This window comes from Sciurus vulgaris (genome assembly GCF_902686455.1).
Source record: "Sciurus vulgaris genome assembly, chromosome: 6".
In the NCBI taxonomy this organism is placed as follows: domain Eukaryota; kingdom Metazoa; phylum Chordata; class Mammalia; order Rodentia; family Sciuridae; genus Sciurus; species Sciurus vulgaris.
The window spans coordinates 109,929,947-109,950,678 of NC_136466.1; the positions used below are offsets into that span (position 1 = coordinate 109,929,947).

General features: G+C 36.3%; 1 protein-coding gene and 1 long non-coding RNA gene across 3 annotated transcripts in view; one reads left to right on the forward strand and one right to left on the reverse strand.

Moving 5' to 3' along the window:
• Positions 1 to 6,343, forward strand: part of LOC306664546 — a 43,246-nt gene extending 36,903 nt beyond the window's left edge. Inside the window, exon 3 of the long non-coding RNA XR_013764736.1 lies at positions 2,838 to 6,343. This is a non-coding gene — a long non-coding RNA (uncharacterized lncRNA). The remainder of the gene's footprint in view (positions 1 to 2,837) is intronic.
• MRPS27 (mitochondrial ribosomal protein S27) overlaps positions 1 to 20,732 on the reverse strand; it is a 98,989-nt gene that overhangs the window by 65,574 nt on the left and 12,683 nt on the right. Inside the window, exons 1-3 of one of the 2 annotated variants that reach the window (XM_079145488.1) lie at positions 17,092 to 17,239; positions 13,921 to 13,991; positions 9,693 to 9,751 (exon numbers count right to left, since the gene is read on the reverse strand). In XM_079145488.1, coding sequence (XP_079001614.1) covers positions 9,693 to 9,751; positions 13,921 to 13,974 — 113 coding nt within the window. In that variant the 5' untranslated portion in view covers positions 13,975 to 13,991; positions 17,092 to 17,239. Of the gene's footprint in view, positions 1 to 9,692; positions 9,752 to 13,920; positions 13,992 to 17,091; positions 17,240 to 20,732 lie in introns of those variants that run through there. The other variant, XM_079145487.1, reaches the window with a different exon arrangement.

Here is a 20,732-nt window from a genome sequence, read left to right on the forward strand (position 1 = left end):
ATATCATATAGCTGTAGAACAATTAATTTAACATTAACAGGCCTCTATTGATCAACATAAAGTTTTACTTTTCAAAATGGATATTATTTTATGTGTATGAATGTATATTAGGAGGTTAAATCCAGAATAATTGAATCAAAGGGCAAAAGTATTTGCAGTTTTGAAAACACTGCCCAAGTTTTCTCTACAGATGCAATAGCAATTGATAGATCTCCTAGCAATGGATGATAACAACAGATTTAAAACTCTCCCTGCTCTCTTGCCAGCATTCTATTCCTCCCACAATTTGCCTACCTTATTTATTATTACACCCTAAAAGGCCTTATTTCCTTCTGATTAGGACAGTTCCCACAAGGTAAGTTCTCATCTCACCCTTCCAACTTCACCTATCCTGCTTGCTCCATTCTGAACACCTGCTCAGATTTCCTCTGTTCATCCACTCTTAGAGGCCATCTCAAGTTCTACCTTTCTCATGTCTGTTTGCTGAGAACATCGATCCCTCTTCCAGCCTGTCCAAAGCATGTTTTTCTTTGAAACATAAATCCTGTTACATAAATATAGTCAATTTACCTACTTAGTATATCCTGGATTTATGTTGATTTGAATTGTTCCACATTTGTAATTATTCACACTTTATAATCTTTTTGATTATAATGACTGTATCATACCCTTCTTTTGAATAACCCCCCATTTTAGTAAATTAAAAAAAAAAAAAAAAAAAAAAAAAAAACAACTCTTAAACCTCCTATTGGCTTTAGAACTTCCATTCTAAACAGAACTGGGAACCAGTTGTCTTAGAGACATGATATCTCTCCTTGTGTACTTACTTATATTTCAAATCCTGTCAGGGCAGTTTAAATTTGCTTTCAACAGAAAAAGAATGACCAGTCATTCACAAAATCAATCTCTCCCCTCATATTCCCTATAATCTTCCTTTTTTTCCATTCTTATTTCTAAATATATACAAGACATTTGATACATATTTCTTGAATTGATATAGGTTTCCAATTTCTCTACATTTAACAATGCACATGTGTACACATATATATAAGTATGTGTGTGCACATACACACATATACATAATGAATGGAATCAACCTAAATTAGCCAAAACAACTTTGAAAAAGAAAAAACAAGTTACAGGACTTACACTGCTTAATTTTAAAAAATTTAAAAACTATGATCATCAAGACAATGTTGTATTTGCCTCAAGAGAGATAACAGAGCAGATATCACAGAACAGTCCAGAAACAGACTCTACCATATGTGAACAAGTGATTACCAACAAAGGTACAAAGGCAATTTAAAAAATCTGAATAAATAAATGACTCTCATACAATTAGGCATCCTTGTGCCAAAAAATTAATTTTGACTGTCACCTCATACTATACACAAAAAATACTCATTCGGGAGGCTGAGGCAGGAGGATTGTGAATTCAAAGCCAGCCATAGCAAAAGTGAGGTGTTAAGCAACTTGGAAAGACCCTATCTCTAAATAAAATACAAAATAAGGGTAGGTATGTGGCTCAGTGGTCGAGTGCCCCTGAGTTCAATCCCTGCTACTCCATAAAAACTCATAAGGGATCACAGATCAATGTAAAACTACAAAACTTCTAAAACAAAAATATAAAAGAAAAATCTCTGTGGTGTTGGGTTGTGCAAAGTTCTTAAATACCAAATGCACAATCCATAAAATGAAAAACTGATAAATTGAACTTCCATCAAAAATAAAAATCACTCTTTGAAAAACACTGTTCAGTGAATGAAAACACAGGACCATGATAATTCCCAAATCTCAATAAATACAAAAACAAGCAACTCAATCTAAAAAATGGGCAGAAGATTTGAATACTCTGCTAAAGAAGATATGAGTAGTCATCAGGCAAATACAAATTAAAACAAAAATGAGATCCAAATAAACAGACACTGGTATGGCTAAATATACTGGCAAAAATGTGGAGAAACTGGAATTGCTTCTGGGATTGTAAAATATAACCATTTTGGAAAACAATTTGGTAGATTCTTTAAAACGTTAAACATATTCTGCCATATGCTCCAGCCATTCCACTCCTACATATTTACCCCAGAAACAAAAGCGTACGACTATACAAAGATGTAAACATGGATGCTCTCAGCTGCATGGACCACTATGGACTGTTAATAAAGGAGCCTCCAGAGGTACCTAGGTGTCACACCAGAGGAAGAGAAAGCAGTGATCACTCTGGAAAAGTCAGGGGAAATGTCTGAACCAAAGCTAGGAAAACTTCTTAAAGGTTCACCCCCACACCCCTCCTATGACCAGGCTCCAGACTGAAATAAAAGACAAGTACAGGGTCTGAAGTAGTCGAGGCAAAGGGTTTTCCATTTTCCACCAAGCCCCCATGGGTCTTTGGCAATGCATGGGCTATGCCCCTGACAATCTGCTATTATCTTACACAGAGCCATTAACAATAACTTTCTATCTCCTAGGTCCCTGGTAAGAGTCAGCAAATAAGAACTAACCAAAGCTCTTATGAAAAGGGTTGTTTACCTGCCTTTTGGGCTTCTACTCTTTTCTTAAAAATATTTAAGTACAATGAGACCTCGCAATATGCTAGCAGAAAATTTTAAGGTTGTCTTTTAATAATGTAAACTACAATCTCTATGCCCTCAAAGGAAAATTACTACTGCACATACTTGAATGCGTTCCTTCTTAATAAACTCCCACCTTCTTCTCTCCCTGTTGGCAGAAATAGATTCTTACAACACAGGCCTGGGGTGGTACTCTTGCCTTCCAAGGAACCATCAGGGTATTTTTGCTTATTGAAAAATGAAGCTATTTTGGTCCTTCCTTTTTAGGCTGGCTGCCAACCCAGGACCTGGAGACACGCAGGCTGCCATCTGCCTCACCCCAGCTGTTCCTGACCTGCCATCCGTCTCCAACCAGGGACGCCTGGTATCTGCCAGGTCAGTTAAGCAACTGATGAAAGACGCTTGAGGCCAAAGTACAGTGTGGATGAATGTGTTGGCAGCACACAGCCTGCCACACAACTTCGACTTCCTCTCATTACTGGGTGGCATGTCGCTCTCCATGACAACATAGAGAACTGCATTCTGAGAAAAGCAGAGCTTCCCCTGGAGCACTGCAACAATCTTTTCTTATTGTTTGACAAATAAATCAACAATCCCCACATCTTTTTGCTAAAAAACAAAAGGCTACTTCAAAGAAAATGTTAAGTTCTTAATAAAGAGAGAATGTTATATACGCTGGAAATTTCTATCACTTATCCTTCAGGAATGACCATTATGGTGCAGATTAAATGATGTGTTCCGATTACTGATGCTCTGGTAGTAACAGGAGCAAGTTTAATTTCATGCATCTATAAACCACCATTGTTCCAAAATGATTCAAAAGCCTAAATAAGCCTTTAAAGAGGCAATTTGCAAACATCCTCAGTGAAGAGGACACCAAATGAAGGAAGGAATTTTCATGGTTTGAGTTTACATTCCATTAATGTGGTAATCAAATTCTAACACAGGAATTGTTACAGTTTGTTGTAACCATAAAAATAATGGCTTTTACTGATGGCACAATTTTCCTGATGACATGCAGTTTTACCTTCTGAAAACGGAGGCCCAGAGCCTGCCTCCAGTTCACTTGTCTGCATGTGGACAAGGCACAGGGATGGAGCTGAGCTCAAAAATACAAACTAGTGGCCCAGGAAAGATGTTCTCCACAAAATGGTAAAGGAAGAAGTTCCCATTACATAAAACTCTACATAAGCTCACAGTAAAATAACATTGACCCCAGGCAGACAGGTCCCCAAAGGCTAACCTTCTGTAGAGGAAAAACTAAGACTCTGGTTCTTGAGGAATAAACAATACCACACGGACTTCAAGAAATACAAGGGATTCCCTTAATCCTGTAATTCTGATTTCTTCCTGCTCCAGACTTTATGTTATGGTCTCTATGGAATCCCTTCTGCCTCTGTTTTCTTTAAAGAAATCGTTGCCCCACTTGGGTTCCTTCAAGATAAAACCTTGCACTAAGAAAACACTACATTGTTTTTACAGACCTGCCCCACTAATTGTACACAGTCCCCTTCTTTGCAGGGCAGGCAGTGGCTGACACTCACAGTCTCCAGATGGCATATGTAATCCGTATGTCTCAGGGTTTGCCTTAGTAAAATAAAGATGCAGATCTAATTCTTAAGAATGATGTAAATTTCAGTAAAGCAAAGGTAGGAAGCCCTATTTTCTTTCAGATGCCAATGAGAAGGCAAGCGGATAGGATCCTAATTAAAATCCTTCACCTAGAAAGAAAATGTTTTACTCAACTCATAGGGTAATAAAAACCAAACCAAACCAAAACAAAAACCTCTTAAATAGAATAAATGCAGTCGACTTCTCATTCTCACCAATCAGATGATCAGTGCACACCACTTCCCATTAATTTGGTCAGTGACCTGATGTCTTAGCTTTCTCCTGTCCCAGAACCTTCTCCACTACTGTTTCTGCTACTGGGAAGCAGGTGGTTTCCTACCTCAACACACACTGGGTAATGGGGACACTGCAATAAAGCAGATATGTTTTTGCCCTAGCCCAGCACAGCCCTGGTCTGAAGACAGTGTTGCTGGGCCTTTCTAGTCTTCTCCTGCCCCATATCTTCTTCCTACTCCCTTGGGGAAACTTAGGCTACTGGTTGTATCTAAATTTTCATTTGGAGGACAAAATACCTATCAGTCAATCACATGATTGTCTTCCTCTATGAGGTCCAGACTAAAATAAGAAAAGTCATCTTTGTATGAAAAGAAAACAAAGATCTACAATACCTTAAAAGGTCCAGGGAAAGAAGTAGGAATAAACGTAGGCAAAGGAACCTGTTTTCAAACAGGAGCTCCCATCAGGATCCTTAACAGTTTTGTGTGTCACGAACCCTCTAGCAATCTGGTGAAGCCTAAGGACCCCTTCTTAGAATTGGCTTCTCACAACTGAACCCAATTATATTGGGGTACAATTATCAAGATATTGAGAAATTCTCAAGATAAGGTAGCACATGTGCTGCTTCATTAATGCATGAAACGCCAGCAGCAGGTTTAATTACTAACATAATTTCTAAGCTGTGATGAGCATGATTTAAGATATATGCAACAAATGTAATGCAACATGAAAAAAAATCAATGATTTTTATTGGTGAGAAAGGTACAGATGCTGCCAATATTACAGTGATCTGTTGCCTATATTCATAATTGAAGGAAATGCTAAATATTACTGAGAGTTTCGTGGAAATGAAAATATAATTTTATCCTTATCCAATTTTGCAGACCTCTCTAAATATTCTCTATAGATCCCCAAACATAAAGCAGCTGGAGGCACAGTTTATCTGGCAGAAGCAAAGGGCTTATGGCAGCATGGCCTGGCTGAAGCTCCCTGCAGGCCTCATTTAGCCTGCTAAGAATATCTATGCAAGAGCAGCTCCTTGCTTTCCTCTAACTTCCCAGCCTAAACGATACACGGTGTATAAGTCCCTTGCTCAAGTCCTTCCTATTTTGTCTTATTTATTTTGTACATTTGTCTTATTTTAATTAACATTTCTGTATTTGTTACAACCCAATTAAACCATTCTTAGTCTGCCTTGTTTTCTTAGCCTTCATATTTTATTCACTTTAAACTTTTCAGTGTTTGGATCAACTCTTGGTTTCTTTTCCCTTCAGATGTGTAGAGTATTATCAAGTGTTTTTTTGGCTTGTTTGGTCGACTTACATAGTTTCCTGCATTAATTGCCTCAATTATCTTCAATTCAAGTTATTCTTGTTTTAGAGCTTCATCTCCCTTCCCTTGGTGTTGTCATTTTCTGTTCACAAATAGCAAGGTATTAACTGATCATAGGATTGCTGGTCCCTAGAGAACAGGCCACACCCAGTAGAGTGTCTGGATGTTGTTTTCCCTCCTGTTGTCTCCAAAGTAGCCTTTCTGTCCCTATTTAAAGATCCCTGTTGCTCTTTAATGTTCAAGTCCCTAAATTTTCAAACATGTGTACTTCTGGAGATTCAAATGTCCAAATTCTCTCTGGGATAGGTGGCATGTACCAGCAGCTCCTGGAACTGCTGGAACATGGAACTGCTCACTTGCTGTTATGGTTTGAATCTAGAAATGTCCCCCTGCCCCCAAGTTCATGTTTTGAAAGTACAATCCCCATTGCAGAAAGTCTCAGAAGTGGGGCTTTTAAACAATGATGAGAACTGTAACCTAATCAGTGGATTAATCCATTTGATGGATTGCAATTTGGACTACTGGGTGGTTAACTGTAGGCCAGTGGAGTGTGGCTGGAGGAAGTATTTCACTGGGGGCATGCCCTAGCCCTTGACTCCTCCTCTCTCTTTCTCCCCGCTCTCTTTCTAACCCCCCTTTCCCCCCTCTCTTTTTCTCTTTCTTCCTCCCTCCCTCCCTCCCTCCCTCCTGGTTACCATGATTTAAGCAGTTTTTCTCTACCACACCCTTTCACCATGATGTTCTGTCTCACCTTGGGTCCAGAGCAATGGAGTCAGCTAACCATGGATGGACACCTCTGAAACTTTCCCTCCTCTAAGTTGTTCTTGTCAGGTATTTTGGTTGCAGAAATAAAAAGCTGACTAATGCATCTGATACAATGGCAGAAGTTCAATCAACTCTCCACTCATCAGTCAAGGTTTCCAACTTTTTTGGCTCTCATACTCTACATAATACTTGGGGAGATTTGACCATTAGAAGGTGAGAAGATATAGCAGTTACACTTTGCTAGCAAAGCCTGTGTCTACAGGCTGTTGTAGAGAATCTGAGCCAATGCAAATGTCCTGCTATGTTTACTGTAAATGATGGTACTGCCTGGGGAATGAGAAATTCTAAAGGTAGGCCAGCAAGAAGCTCTGAGTTGTCTAGGATTAAGAAGCTGCTCTCTATTTCCTTATTCCAGACCATGGTTTTAGGTCTACTCTGAGATTTCTAAAGTCATTCTATGGAGGGCTGTTAGGCATCACAAACACTGGAGACCTAACTGGTGAAAGTACTACACAACAACCGATCCTTGGTGTCTTCAGAATCCACACCTCTGATTTCCACCAGAGAAAAAAGTTACATAATTTATAACTTTTAATTTTTCTGAGACAAAAGTATATTGTATATATTCTCTAAGACTGGGAAGCAGGAGTAAGGTATTTAATGAGAAAACCTAGCCAACCTCCATTACATACATCTTGGTAGAGTTTTACCTAGCATACAAACCCAACAGTACTCGTGAAGCCATAAAAACATTTACTTCTTTTAAAAAGGAAGTGGAGAAAAAGAGAGTGAATTTTCTTGGTAATGGAAGGGAGGGGAACAGAACTTAAAAAAAAAAAAGTGATTTCATAATGCTATGGGCCACACAAAACTGGCTATCAAGTGAAGAATTAATCATGGAAGGTCTTGAAGGTACACTGTAGCATATTAAGACAGGGGCAGGGTCTATTTTATTCATCACTACAAGGTCAGAAACAAACAGAGTTGGGTACATAATAGGTGGTCAGTAAATACATAATGAATACTGAATTACTGAAACCAATTACATGTTACAGAAGTACCTGTAAATTTGGAAAATATTTCTTCCAAGACTATAGCCCTATGTCTCATAGGACAGAATTCTAATAATTCTATTAAAAAACAAACTATTTTCTGCATTTTGCTATGAACAAAGCTAAAGAATGAGAACTGCCCAAATGCCAGCCCAAATATTTCCTTCACCATGGACAAAAGTAACTACTAAACAGCCCTACAGTCCCAAAGAGCTACTAAAGGAGACCGGACTCACTCATATCAGGGATCCATGTATGTATATATATATATATATATATATATATTTTTTTTTTTTTTTGGGGGGGGGCGCGGGGGCAGTGGTTACCAAGGATTGAACCTAGGGTCACTTAAACACTCAACTACATCCCCAGCCCTTTTTCTTATCTTTTATTTTGAAACAAGGTCTCTCACTAAGTTGCTTAGGGCCTTGTTAAGCTGCTGAGGCTGGGGTTGAAGCTGAAATCCTCCTGTCTCAACCTCCCAAGCTTCTGGGATTACAGGCCTATGCCACCGTGCCTGACTTCATGTATGTTTATCTTCATGAAGGATAGAAGGGCACTTGCAACTGGGATTTTAGGTCTTAAAATTTAAACTTAGGACATCGCTAAAGGCAATCTTAGATTTAAATAAACGATTTTTAACATGTGGAATTCAGACTACTTGATTGAAACAAAAAATACCAACTCAGAAATGAAAAAGAAGCCTCATGACTACTGAGCAAAATTGAATAAAAGAAAACTGAATAAATTTTCAATAAAACAGAGTAAGCTTTAAAAAATATACGTAGATATTCAAAATTCTTTTGATCAAAACAAAACGAAAGCAAACTGGAAACTAATGCAGGGCTTACTGGAAACATTTTGAATCTCAATCTGAGTCTATTTTTGGAATCTAAGAATTGAAACAATAAATCAGATTTTAAAAACGGGAATCACAATAAAAATTTATTTTTAAGGTATCATTCTGACAGATATTTGGTAGGTGAAAAATCAGCTAAAAGAATGAATCATAATTTATTTGACTAGTCCTTTAGTTATTTCAGTCTTTTGCTACTACTCATAATGCTATACTGAACATAAATCTTTGCACACTTGGGTGAGTATATTTGCAGCTTACAATGGAATTGTTCACAATTCTGAGAAAGAAAGAAGTACTAAATATGGTAATGTAGGAAACATTTAACATACAGAGTTAATTAAAAATAGATGATCAGTAGTTTATGAATATATTTTCAAAAAGGGGGAGAGAAAATATATACAGGTTCAGCATTTCTAATTCAAAAACCTGAAATATGAAAATGATTTGGAGCATTTTAGATTTGGATATTCAAATCACAGACTGCTTAGCCAGTAAAGCCTATGCATATTTTTGAAATCTGAAAAACTCTGAAATTTGAAATACTTTTAGTCCTCAAGCATTTCAGATAAGGAATAGTCAACCTGTTCATATAAATAAAAATTTTTACCTAGCAGTTTGGTCAAAAACAAAGTGTGGAAATACCACTCTGTTGGCCAAGTTATAAAAATAGGCCTCTCTCATACATTGCTAGTAGGAATGCAAACTGGTGAAATCTCAATGGAATGCAATATAATTTCAGTAATAGCTATTGAAATTATACATGTAAATACTCATGAGAATTATATGCAATATTATATATCTTTGAGGTTAATAGTTTCAGCACTGCATATAATAAAAAACCTAAAATCTTTTAATATGAAACTAGTTTAAATAACATATGTTCAGTTGGGTGCAGTGACACACGCCTATAATTCCAGTGACCAGGGAAGACAAGGCAGGAGGACTGCAAGTTCAAGGCCAGTGTAACAACTTAGTGAGATCTTCAGCAACTCAGTGAGACTGCCTCAATACATACATTCAAAGTATGAATATGATACAGATGCAAAAAAAAGAAAACAGAGAGAGAGAGAGAGAGAGAGAGAGAGAGAGAGAGAGAGAAAGCGCTCTATATACTGATGTCTCTAAAACATAAACCTAAAATTAAGATGTCAAATATTATACATGAAACATTTCATCTTTTTTTGCTAAAAGGGGGTATAAGGTTAGGAGTGAAGTTCAGTGGCAGAGGGCATGAGAACACCCAGCCAAATGAAATGGAAAACTTACTTGTAAAGGTAATATTCTGCATGATCTATCTCTTCTCGAGATGAAACGTTGTCCACAAACTAGAAGAGAAAAAGAAATCTCTGACTGAATATAAATTATGACATATGTTTGATCTGTTCACATTGACCTTTAAAAAGACAGGACAACTGTATTACTGAAACAATACTCATATGGTATGGTTCTATCCTTGGAATCCTTTTATACCAATATAGACAATATATATTAGCTTCCATTTTTCTATGTATAGAACAACCTTAGTGAGAAAAACTGATGAAAGCTGGGGTGGTAGGTCAGTGGTAGAGCACTTGCTTAGCACATGTGAGGCACTGGGTTTGATTCAGGCACAACATAAAAATAAATAAATAAAATAAAGGTATTGTGTCCATCTACAACTAAATTTTAAAAATCCTTAAAAAATTAAAAAAAATAACTGATTGAAAGCCAAACCTGAACTTGTTAAGAACAAGAGAAGAGAGCTTGTTCTACTATACCCATAAGTAGTTATCACCTGTCAAATCCTGATCTTTTCTCTGTGTCCTAAGCTCTAAATAATGGGAACATTTGGTTGAAAGAATGAAGAAACAAATGGCTGAAAACAATATTGCCCAGAATAAAAAAATCTTGAGAACTCATTTTGTAGACATTTTTCTTACTCTGATTCAAATTCTGCTATTGACTAGTCAACTATGATTCCTCTAACAGTCTTCCTTCAAACCCTAAAATCTCTAAGTATGCTCCTTAACTACAATACAAATAAACAAACAGAAAAAAAATATAAGGATGGATTCCACCTTAGAAAGTCAGAGGCAAAAAAGATAGGCAATAATGCATGTTGTGAATAGAATTAAAACTTCATGAAGAAGAAGAGAGGAAAAGGGAGAGACTATCTAAAAATAAACAGGACTTGTGGATTTGATTTAGAAATCCATTAAGGGGCAGATAAAAAATGGTACAAACACAGGCCCTGAGCCTGAGAATCAGCTCTCTGATATCTTTCTGTGTGGCATAAACAGATGGCACAGTCCCTCTGGGGCTTAGTTGCTCCATCTGCAGAAACAGGATAAAGGCTCTGACCCTGAAGAATATGAGGATCCAATGAGAAAATGTAAGTAGAACCTTAAAGTGTTATCTAAACTGTTATCATAAAAGTTTTACCCATCATGTCAGAAATGAACCAATAATCTTTCAGTTTTCCTTCAAAATGTCAATTTTATAAGTCCAAAACTTTTAAGTTATGACCAGCTGAATTGAAAGCTTTCACAAGATCTCATTTTTACATCATAGGATCCCTCTAAAGGAAGATCCTACTGTCCTCATACTGGAAACAAGAAAATTGAGAGAAACCCCATTGCCCAATATTACAAATGAAGGCACCATCTAGACAAGACCAGAGGTATTTGAGGAAAGCAACAAAAGAGAACTTTGATGTAACAGGTATCTCAGTTTAAATTTCAACTTTTTCACTATAAGCAATGTGAACTTGAAAAAATTATTAAACCCCTCTGTGTCTTAAATAAACATAATGCTTATCTCACATGGCTATGAGAATTAGCAGAAATAATGTATTCTAAGAAACTAATACAAGTTTTCTTAATAGGATCCCTAAAGTTCAGGAAATAATGCCAAGAGTTAATAAATGGAATAGTGTCAAATTTAAAAAGTTTCTGCACAGCAAAGGAAATAAGAATATGAAGAGAGAACATAAAGATTGGGAGAAAATCTTCTGACAGAGGATTAATATCCAGAATAAAGAAAGAATAAAAAACAACAAAAAAACTACCAAATTAATAATTAGGCAAATGAACTAAAGAGACATTTCTCAAAAGACAAAATACAAATGGCCAATAAATATATGAAGAAATGTTCAACATCATTAGTAATTAGGGAAATGCAAACCAAAACTACACTGAGATTTCATCTCACTCCCGTCAGAATGGCAGGCACCAAGAATACAAACAGCTGGGTGCAGGGGCAAACACCTGTAATCCAGTGACTCAGGAGGCTGAGGCAGGAGCACTCTGAGTTCAAAGCCACTCAACTTTGAGTTAGCAACTTGGCAAGATGCTGTCTCAAAATTTGAAAAAAAAAAGGGCTGGGGATGTGGTTCAGTGGTTAAGAGAGCCTCTGAGTTCAATTCCCAGTACCAAATAACAAACAAACAAACATAAATGCTGAAGAGAAAATGGAGAAAAAGGAACACTTTTACACTATTGGTGGAATTGTAAATCAGCACAACTATGGAAATCAATCAATATGGAGATTCCTCAAAAGATCCTCAGAAAACTTGGAATGGAACCATCATTTGACCCAGTCATCCCAATCCTCAGCATATACCCAAAGGACATAAAATCAGAATACTATAGTGATGCAGCCACACTAATGTTTACAGCAGCTTAATTCACAATAGCTAAGCTATAGGACCAAACTAGGTGCCCTTCAACAGATGAATGGATAAAGAAAAAACTGGTATATATACACAATGGAATATTATTCAGTCATTAAGAATGAAATTATGATATCTGACAGTAAATGGATGGAACTGAAGACTATCATGCTAAGCAAAATAAGCCAATACCCAAAAAACCAAAGGCTGAATGTTCTCTCTGATATACGTGGATGCTAACTCACAATAAGGTGGGGGGATAGGAAGAATAGAAGTTCATTGGATTAGACAAAGGAGAATGAAGGGAAGGGAAGGGAGGGAAATGGGAATAAGAAAAGCAGTAGAATGAATCGGACATAAAACTTTCCTATGTTCATATACAAATATGTGACCAGTGTAACTCCACAACGTGTTCAACCACAAAAATGAGATCCTAATTAGAATAAGTTATACTGCATGTATGTATATGTCAAAATAAGTTCTACTGTCATGTGTATCTAAGAACAAAAAAGAAAGAAAAAAGACCAAAAAATGGAACCACCACATGACCCAGCTATACCACTTTTCAGTATTTATCCTGAATAATTAAAGTCATTATATTATAGTGATACATATATATCCATGTTTATACCAGCACAATTCACAATAGCCAAACTATGGAACCAGCCTAGGAGTCCATCAATGGATAGATGATTAAAAAAATGTGATATACACATACAATGGAGTTTTATTTAATCATAAAGAAAAATGAAATTATGTCATGTACAGGAAAATGGACGGAACTTGAAAACATTATGTTAAGCAAAACTTGAAAACATTATGTTAAGCAAAATAAGCCAAACTCAGAAGGTCAAGGGTCATATGTTTTCTCTCATATGTGGAAGGTAGAGAAGAGAAAGAAAAATAAAGGTGGGGGGAATATCATGAAAATTGAAGGGAGATCATTAGAAGACCAGAGGGAGGAAGGAAGTAAGGGAAAGGAAAATACTAGGGAATGATATTGGCCAAATTATATCATTATTTTGTGAACATGTATAATATGTAACAACAAATTCTACCATCACGAACAACTATAATGTGCCAATTAAAAATGTGGGGGGAAAAATAAACTAATATAATAACTGGCATAGAAGGTGCTCAGTAATGGCCACTATCAATTTCTATTTCTGATTTTTAGCCAATATTATTATATCATCCACTGCCTCGTAGCAGTTTAACATTAATGTTAATATTTATTCTTTTTTTTTTTTGGTATTGGGGATTGAACCCAGAGGCCCTTAACCAGTAAGCCACATCCCCAGCCCTTTTTTATATTTTACTTAGAGACAGGGTCTTGCAGAGTTGCTTAGGGCCTTGCTAAGTTGTTGAGGCTGGCTTTGAACTCAAAATCCTCCTGCCTCAGTCTCCCAAGTCGCTGGGATTATAGGTGTGTGCCACCGAGTCTGGCTAAAATTTATTCTTCCTAAGATGTTCTCAGCAACCAGAAATATTTCCAATAATAACAAGTGAATAGTATTACTCTGAAAAGCATATTGACTTAAAAAAAAATCATGGAATCAGACTGCTGTATATTATACCTTGAGAAAATTAAAATAAATCGGATACAAAATAGTGATTATTAACATTGGAGTTTGATAAATGTGTTACCTTTTATTTCAGTCAAAAACAAAATTGCTACTATACCATAAAATATTTATTAAGTAACTATAAAAACACATCACACTATGAAAAAGTGTGAAACTATGAGGGATATTCTTTCTTCACCTAGCCTTATCTACATAAAGAGTCTTGCCTGCATTCTTCCTTCTTTTTCTTTGTGGGGGAAAAAAGTTTAAATGCTCTTACCCGTGATATTGTTAAAGAACTAACAGGCAGCTTTCTTTCATATGTTTGGTCCATTAAAGATGCAAGATCCGCTGTGAAGACAGAGATGAAAAAGAACCTCGTTAAATACACATATTTCTTAAGAAAAATCTAACAAATATGACTCCTGCCAGATGGCTGCCAATATTATGAAGTTGGTATTGAAACAGATGCTCATTCTTGTTCTTTTTTAGTAGTGATTTTTTATATAAAGAGGATAAATGAATAATAGTAACATTTAAAAATGTTTATTTAATTTCAATATGGATACACAAAATTCTTAGCATATATTTAGCCTTTAAAAAAATAAATCAATAAAATATTTTTGGAAGACACAAGTGCTATTTTTGACACTCCAGGAAAAAAAATTAGATGGGAGGACAAGTAGGGAAGGAAACTCTTTGTTGCTTACCCACATATTCTTTTTTCACTTTGAAACAGGTAAATATATTAGTTATTCCAAAAAATTAAAAATTGAGATTTATCAAGTGCCTTTTATACATTTTCTGAACAAATCAGGAAGCTCCACGACTATCCTAAGTGATTTTGGCTTGAACTATTCCTATTTTGGTTCTTTGTAGCAGAGCATTCATAGGAATATTTGGTATTTCTGAGATTACACTTTTATATCAGTCTAAAAATATTTGAAATTCTAGGCAAAATACTCTCTAAACTGTTTATTTTCAGCATGTCATTGCTTCTCAAAATGACAGTATCTTCTTCCCCCGCTTTCCTCTACTCTCACTTTCAGCTCATGATTTTATCTAATTTCCCTAGAAAACAAGCAATTGTAAGAGAACTTCGATATCCTAGTGTCAAATCTACCAGGCTACTCACATCTGTGTCCATGTACGTTGCCTTCTATTGTTACAAAGAATGGATGGTATGAAAACAACAAAAGACCCTCCCTTGTCCTCATTATCTTCCAGTTACTTCTCCTTTTCTCTGCTCCCCTTAATAGCAAGATTCCTTCAAGGAGTCATTTTTGATCCACCTGTCTCTACTTCTTTAGTTACCACTCTTCAACTGACTCTAATCAGATTTGGGATTCTACCATTCCACCAACACCAAAGACCACCTCCACCTTATTAAATCCAGTAGTTAATTCCCCATCCTTTTCTTAACCTTTTTATCTCTATCAACAGTTGATTATTCTATCCTTCAAGATTTTTTTCCCTCCCTCTTGGGTTCCTTTGCAGGACCTCCTCCTCTTTGTATGATCTAAATGTTGGAGTGCCTCAAGTCTCAGTAGCAAGTAGACTCTTTCATTCACCACTTATGCCCAGCTGCTAGTTGATCTCATTTGCTCCCCAATTTACTTCTAATCTACAGACTGTAGGCTCCCTGCATACAGACCTACCCTGACTTTTGCCTATAATTCCAACTGCATAACTGCTATCTCCATGTGGCTGTCTAATAGGTCTCCAAACATTACATGCCCTCTTAATTCTTCAACCTTCCACTCTAAACCCAATTTCCCCATCTCAGTAAATGGGATGGGAAAACACAGGCTGGCTTTCTCAGGCAAAAAGTGAGTATCATCCTTGACCCCATTCTCTTTCACAAACTACAACCCATTTGTCAGCAATTCCTACAGGCTTCAGATTTGATAAATATATATATCTCATTACCACCGCTGCTAAGTCTCTAATATATCTCACTCATCTTGCCTTAGTAATTGCCTCACCCTTACAATCTAATTTCTACCTGGTAGGCTGAGTGAGGCTTTTAAAAGAAAAATCAGGGGCTAGGGCTTGGGCTGGGGCTCAGGGGCACAGTGCTTGCCCAGCACGGGTGAGGCACTGGGTTCGTTGATCCTAAGCGCCACATAAAAAAATAAATAAATAAAATAAAGGCATTCTCTCCATCTACAACTACAAAAAAAAATTTTTTTTTAAAGACAAATCAGATTCTGTCATTGTCTTTTCCCAATCAGCCAATAACTTCCTATTATACTTAGAATAAAATCCAAAATATTTTCTAGGAACTATAAATGCCTACATAAGTTGGTCTGTGAGTTTTTGTTTTGCTTTTAAACTAAGAAGTAAAATTCATGAAGGCAAGGATTGAATTCACTGATATTTTCTCAGTCCCCAAAACAGTTCTAAAAAAGGCACTTAGTTAATACCTAAAGAAAAAAATAAAAGGAACACAAGGAGAAAAAAGTGACTAGATTTCTAACACATTTTTACTCCCTGTTGGGTAAAACTACTATCAAGTAATAAGGAGACATTCAGAGATAATCAATGAAGAGGTATTCTCCATTGATCTCTTCTGTGCATTTAACCATTTTCTCTTCTTTCCTTGGGTAATGATCATAATGACTAAGCAGTGACGAGGGAAAAATAACCTTTTTGTGTGTGGTACTGAGATTAAACATAGGGCTTCAGTCATGCTAGATGAGTGCTCTGCCATTGAGCTACACTCTCAGATCTTTCAAAAATCTTATTTTGAGACCAGGTCTCATGAAGTTGCCCAGACTTTAAACTTGCAATCCTCTTGTCTCAGCCTCTGGAGCAGCTGGATTACAGGCAAGCACCTGTGCCCCCAGTCAGAAAAACAACTTTGTAAAACCCCTAAAACCTGTTATGATGTAAAACCAAATAGATTTTTCTTATGACTGCCTTAAAGGAATTAAAGTCGGGTGATTAAAGAATATATAAAAACAACAAATAAACCCTTAAAAGCCCTTAAGGCATATTAATATTGTTAAATCTACCTGCTCATGGAATAGATATCAAACAGCTCTCTCATGATATCAGATCCTCATGCTCACTTTCTAGTAGAAGCTCTTGTGCACTTGCAATGACAAGCAACATAAGGAATCACTTCTGTTTACGTGTTGAATTTAAAAAGCAGGATGAGGAGCTACTAGCTTAAATCAAATAGTCCAAAGGCCTTTTTTTCATTGTGGGTTTCACAGAGTGCCCTGTGCCTAACCAAATACTGGATCAAGGCGACTTCACTGATGACCTCTTAGTGTAGAAACTGAAGACTCCACTGAGGCCTTCACACCCAGGCATCTTAAGACAAGTGCAATTGGACAGGGCCTCAAAAAAGGCAACAGCTGCAGAGATGGCATCTGATGAATAACATTAGCATACTGCAAGTCCGAGAAAGGTTTGATGCTAAATATACTATGTGAACAATCACCTCACATTATAGTATTGGTGTGATGAATGAGGCAGAAAACCGCACAGAGCGGGGAGGGCCAGGAAAGCGGGGACAGCTGCAGCTTGCAGAGGGCCACCACCACAGGCTTCTGGACCACGGGCTTCCACAGTCAAAGTCACACTTCAGGTTTCAGCAAGGGGCCAGCAGATGCACAGGTTCTGTTCATAGGGATGTGCCAAAGAAGATGGTTTTTTGTTTGTTATTCAGCTCCTCAGGAATATGCACTGCAGCTAATGGTTTTGGACAACAAAGACTGCATGGGAAAATGGATCTGAAATTTAAATTCTTCTTTTAACAAACCTTAAAGCTATACAGACAATGTGGAAGGGTATTCAGAAGTTGAACTGTAGGCAAGCATAAATGTCTCTCTAGTTGAAGACAAACAATATCACAGATGCTCTAAGGACATAGAAGATCTTTATTGAGTACTCTGTACTATTACAAATATTGAAATATAATGGCACACAAACCCAGTGAAGGATCTGAACTGCATGAGATGTTTTAAACCTTCAGGTTGCTGGGCCTCACACTCAAAGGGAAATAGATTCTAATTCAGGTTTGAGGTAAACTGGGGCCTTACAATTTTTTAAGTAACAGTCCCCCAAAACTGTGATGCAGCCAGTCAAGCATTGTCTTAGATATTGTTCCTAAGCTAAAGAAAACATCAAACAGGGATTCTATTTCTGAAATAAGATGGACTATAGATCCTTTTAAAGTTTCCTCCCCCCATAAAATAATGCAACTAAATAAAATATATAAAAAATGTTTTTTTTTCAAGATACATGATTGAATTTTCAAGAAGGCAGATGTAATTATTTTGCCAGAGGTCAACAATAACATGGGAGCATATACTTGGAGGGCCTGAGGGATTAATAATGGTGGCAGTTTTCCTGAGAACATCTGTGGATCATAATGACACAGAATTTTGGTTTTAATGACTTAGGGGGAATAAAATCAAGGATTCTGTAAAATGAGATGCTCCTGAGGTAAAGCCATGACCAACTAGGGCTGCACCTGTAGTGAAAAGATAAAGTAGAAAATAATGCACCCTACAAAGCAAACAGTAAGGATTACTGTCCCCTGAGGATTCTAAACTACCAAGTCAGCCCTTGTGCATCTTTGGGGATTTAATTCATGCTTTTTTATGTAATCCAAACTATACCATGCCTAGTGTTTTGTTTAAAGAGCTGATTTTACTACACGGAATTTTATTCTAAATATGGACAAAAAGTCTATCAATAGTTACTTAAGGATTTAGGCATAGGGCTCAAAGAGGAAGGAGGAAATAATTACAAAGCAGAAAGAAGAAACCTGGAAGGGAGAGAGATATGCCCATAATCTTGATTGAGGTGATGATTTCAGGGTCATATATACCTATACATACGTCAAAACATATTAAACTTTAAACTGTAAATATGTGCAGTTCATTTTATGTAAAGAATATATCAACACGTTCTAAAACTGATATGAATTAAAGAGCTGGTTAGGCATGGTTGAGGTGAGAATTAGTGAACTGAAATTAGTAGATCTGAAAGAAAATTAGAGCTGGGCTCAGTGGCACATGCAAGTCCCAGTGACTCAGGAGGCTGAGTCACAAAGATCTGCTGCTAAAGGCCAGCTCTAGTAAGTTGGCGAGACCCTGTCACAAAATAAAAAACAAGCAAACAAAAAGGGCTGAGGTTGTGATTCCATGGCAAAGCACCCTTGGGTTCAATCATCAATACCTAAATAAATAAATAAATGAATATTAGGTAAAAATGAGACCTATGAAAGGAGACATAAGATATAGAAAACAGAATAAGAAGGTCTAAAAATACATCTAATTGAATTTCCAAAAGAATTAAACTAAAGATAATGGAGAGAGGTTAATGCATGATGATGGCTGAGAATTTTTTAAGAACTGATAAAATATACACATTTTTAGATTCATCTCAAGTCAAACAACTAAAATTAAACCCAAACCATGGTATGTTATTGTAAGACTAAAGAATGAGTACATCTCAAAAAAGTGGTCAGAAGGAAAAGAGACATGACTTACAAAGGAAAAACAAAAAACTCCAACCACACCAATAGGTGTTTTCTTAATAGGAACAATGGAAAACAGGAAAAAAAGTAAGGTAAGAAAAATGTTGGAAATAAGATATCAACCTAGAATCAGACATTTGGCAAAACTATCTCTTAAAAAAAGGGGCAAAAGAAAGACATTTCTTAACAAACAAAAACTGAGAATTTATTAGCAATGAATACACACTAAGCATTTAGATGTTTTAAGAAGAGAAAGAATGGTGAGTAAATATAGTTGGCTAAATCTGGGGGGAAACAGTTTCAATAATATGGTTGTGTGTATTTTAAAGGACAGAACTTTAACACTGGAAAAGTGTATATGGTTGGGTGTGTGTGTGTGTGTGTGTGTGTGTGTGTGTGTGTGTGTGTATGTGCATATGTGTGTGTCTGGACTTAAAAGTGATCTAAAGGATAATAAAGTATGATGGATATTAGAATCTAAGTTTAATATGCATGTTAGAAGATATGGGCAACAATTTTATAAGAATAGAAATTAATTTTCATGCCAGTACAGGGAAAAAATGTAAAAAACAAGAACACCTCTAATCAATTTAGAGGGGGGGGGAGATAGATTAAAAAGAGATGAAACTAATCACAAAACCAGGGAAATAAATCCAAATGTATCAACAATCATGAAATGACAATGTAAGTAGAATAAACCTTCTAGTTAAAAAATACTAATTATCAGATTAATTAAAAATACAAAAATCTAGCTATATAAACCACATGAACACAGAAAAACTGACAATAACTGTGTGAAAAACTTACTAGATGAACAGTAGCCCAAAGAGAGCTAGTAAAACTATAATAATACCAGACACAATAGTCTTAAAGGCAAAAAGCAGTATTTTTTTTTAAAGATTAGGTGGGTTATTATATAATGATTTTGTGAGAAGGTAATTTTAACTAGGCATGGACCATAGTACCACAGTTTCCCAGCACATAAATTCTCAGTAAGAAAATGGCCATCTCCTTATTGATCACAAAATCTGTAACAGAGACACTCTGGGAAAGAAGTCTATTATAAAAAAGGATAATCTCAAGGTTAAAGTTTCTGTGAGGAAGATCATCAAAGAAAAGACTGGAGGTTGGTGGCTTTAATGGGATAGTTGTAAGTCTTCATGATTTCAAGATAATTGTATATTACTGTTATCCATTCAAGTAATACTAGCTCTTTTTTCTGGACTTTGGGCCATATGTATACCTGATCTACTTTATGTATTTATTGTCCTTCCTAGAAGATGTGATCTTAGAAAACTATAACTGAAATTGTTTTTAATTCTGCATTTAAAAGAAAAAGACAACATATAACACATAGAAATAACAGAGGAAGTATGGAAAATCAATCTAAGAACCAGTTTGGATATGGATTTTTAGACTTCCTTCTGTTTGTTTCTCTGTCATCAGAATCTTTAAAACAGGTCCAATAAAGAACAAGCATGAAAACAAGCCATATATATATTATATATATAAATACACACAGACACACAGACACACACACACACACATACACACACACATACACACACTAAGAATATGGGAAGGCTGACATACAA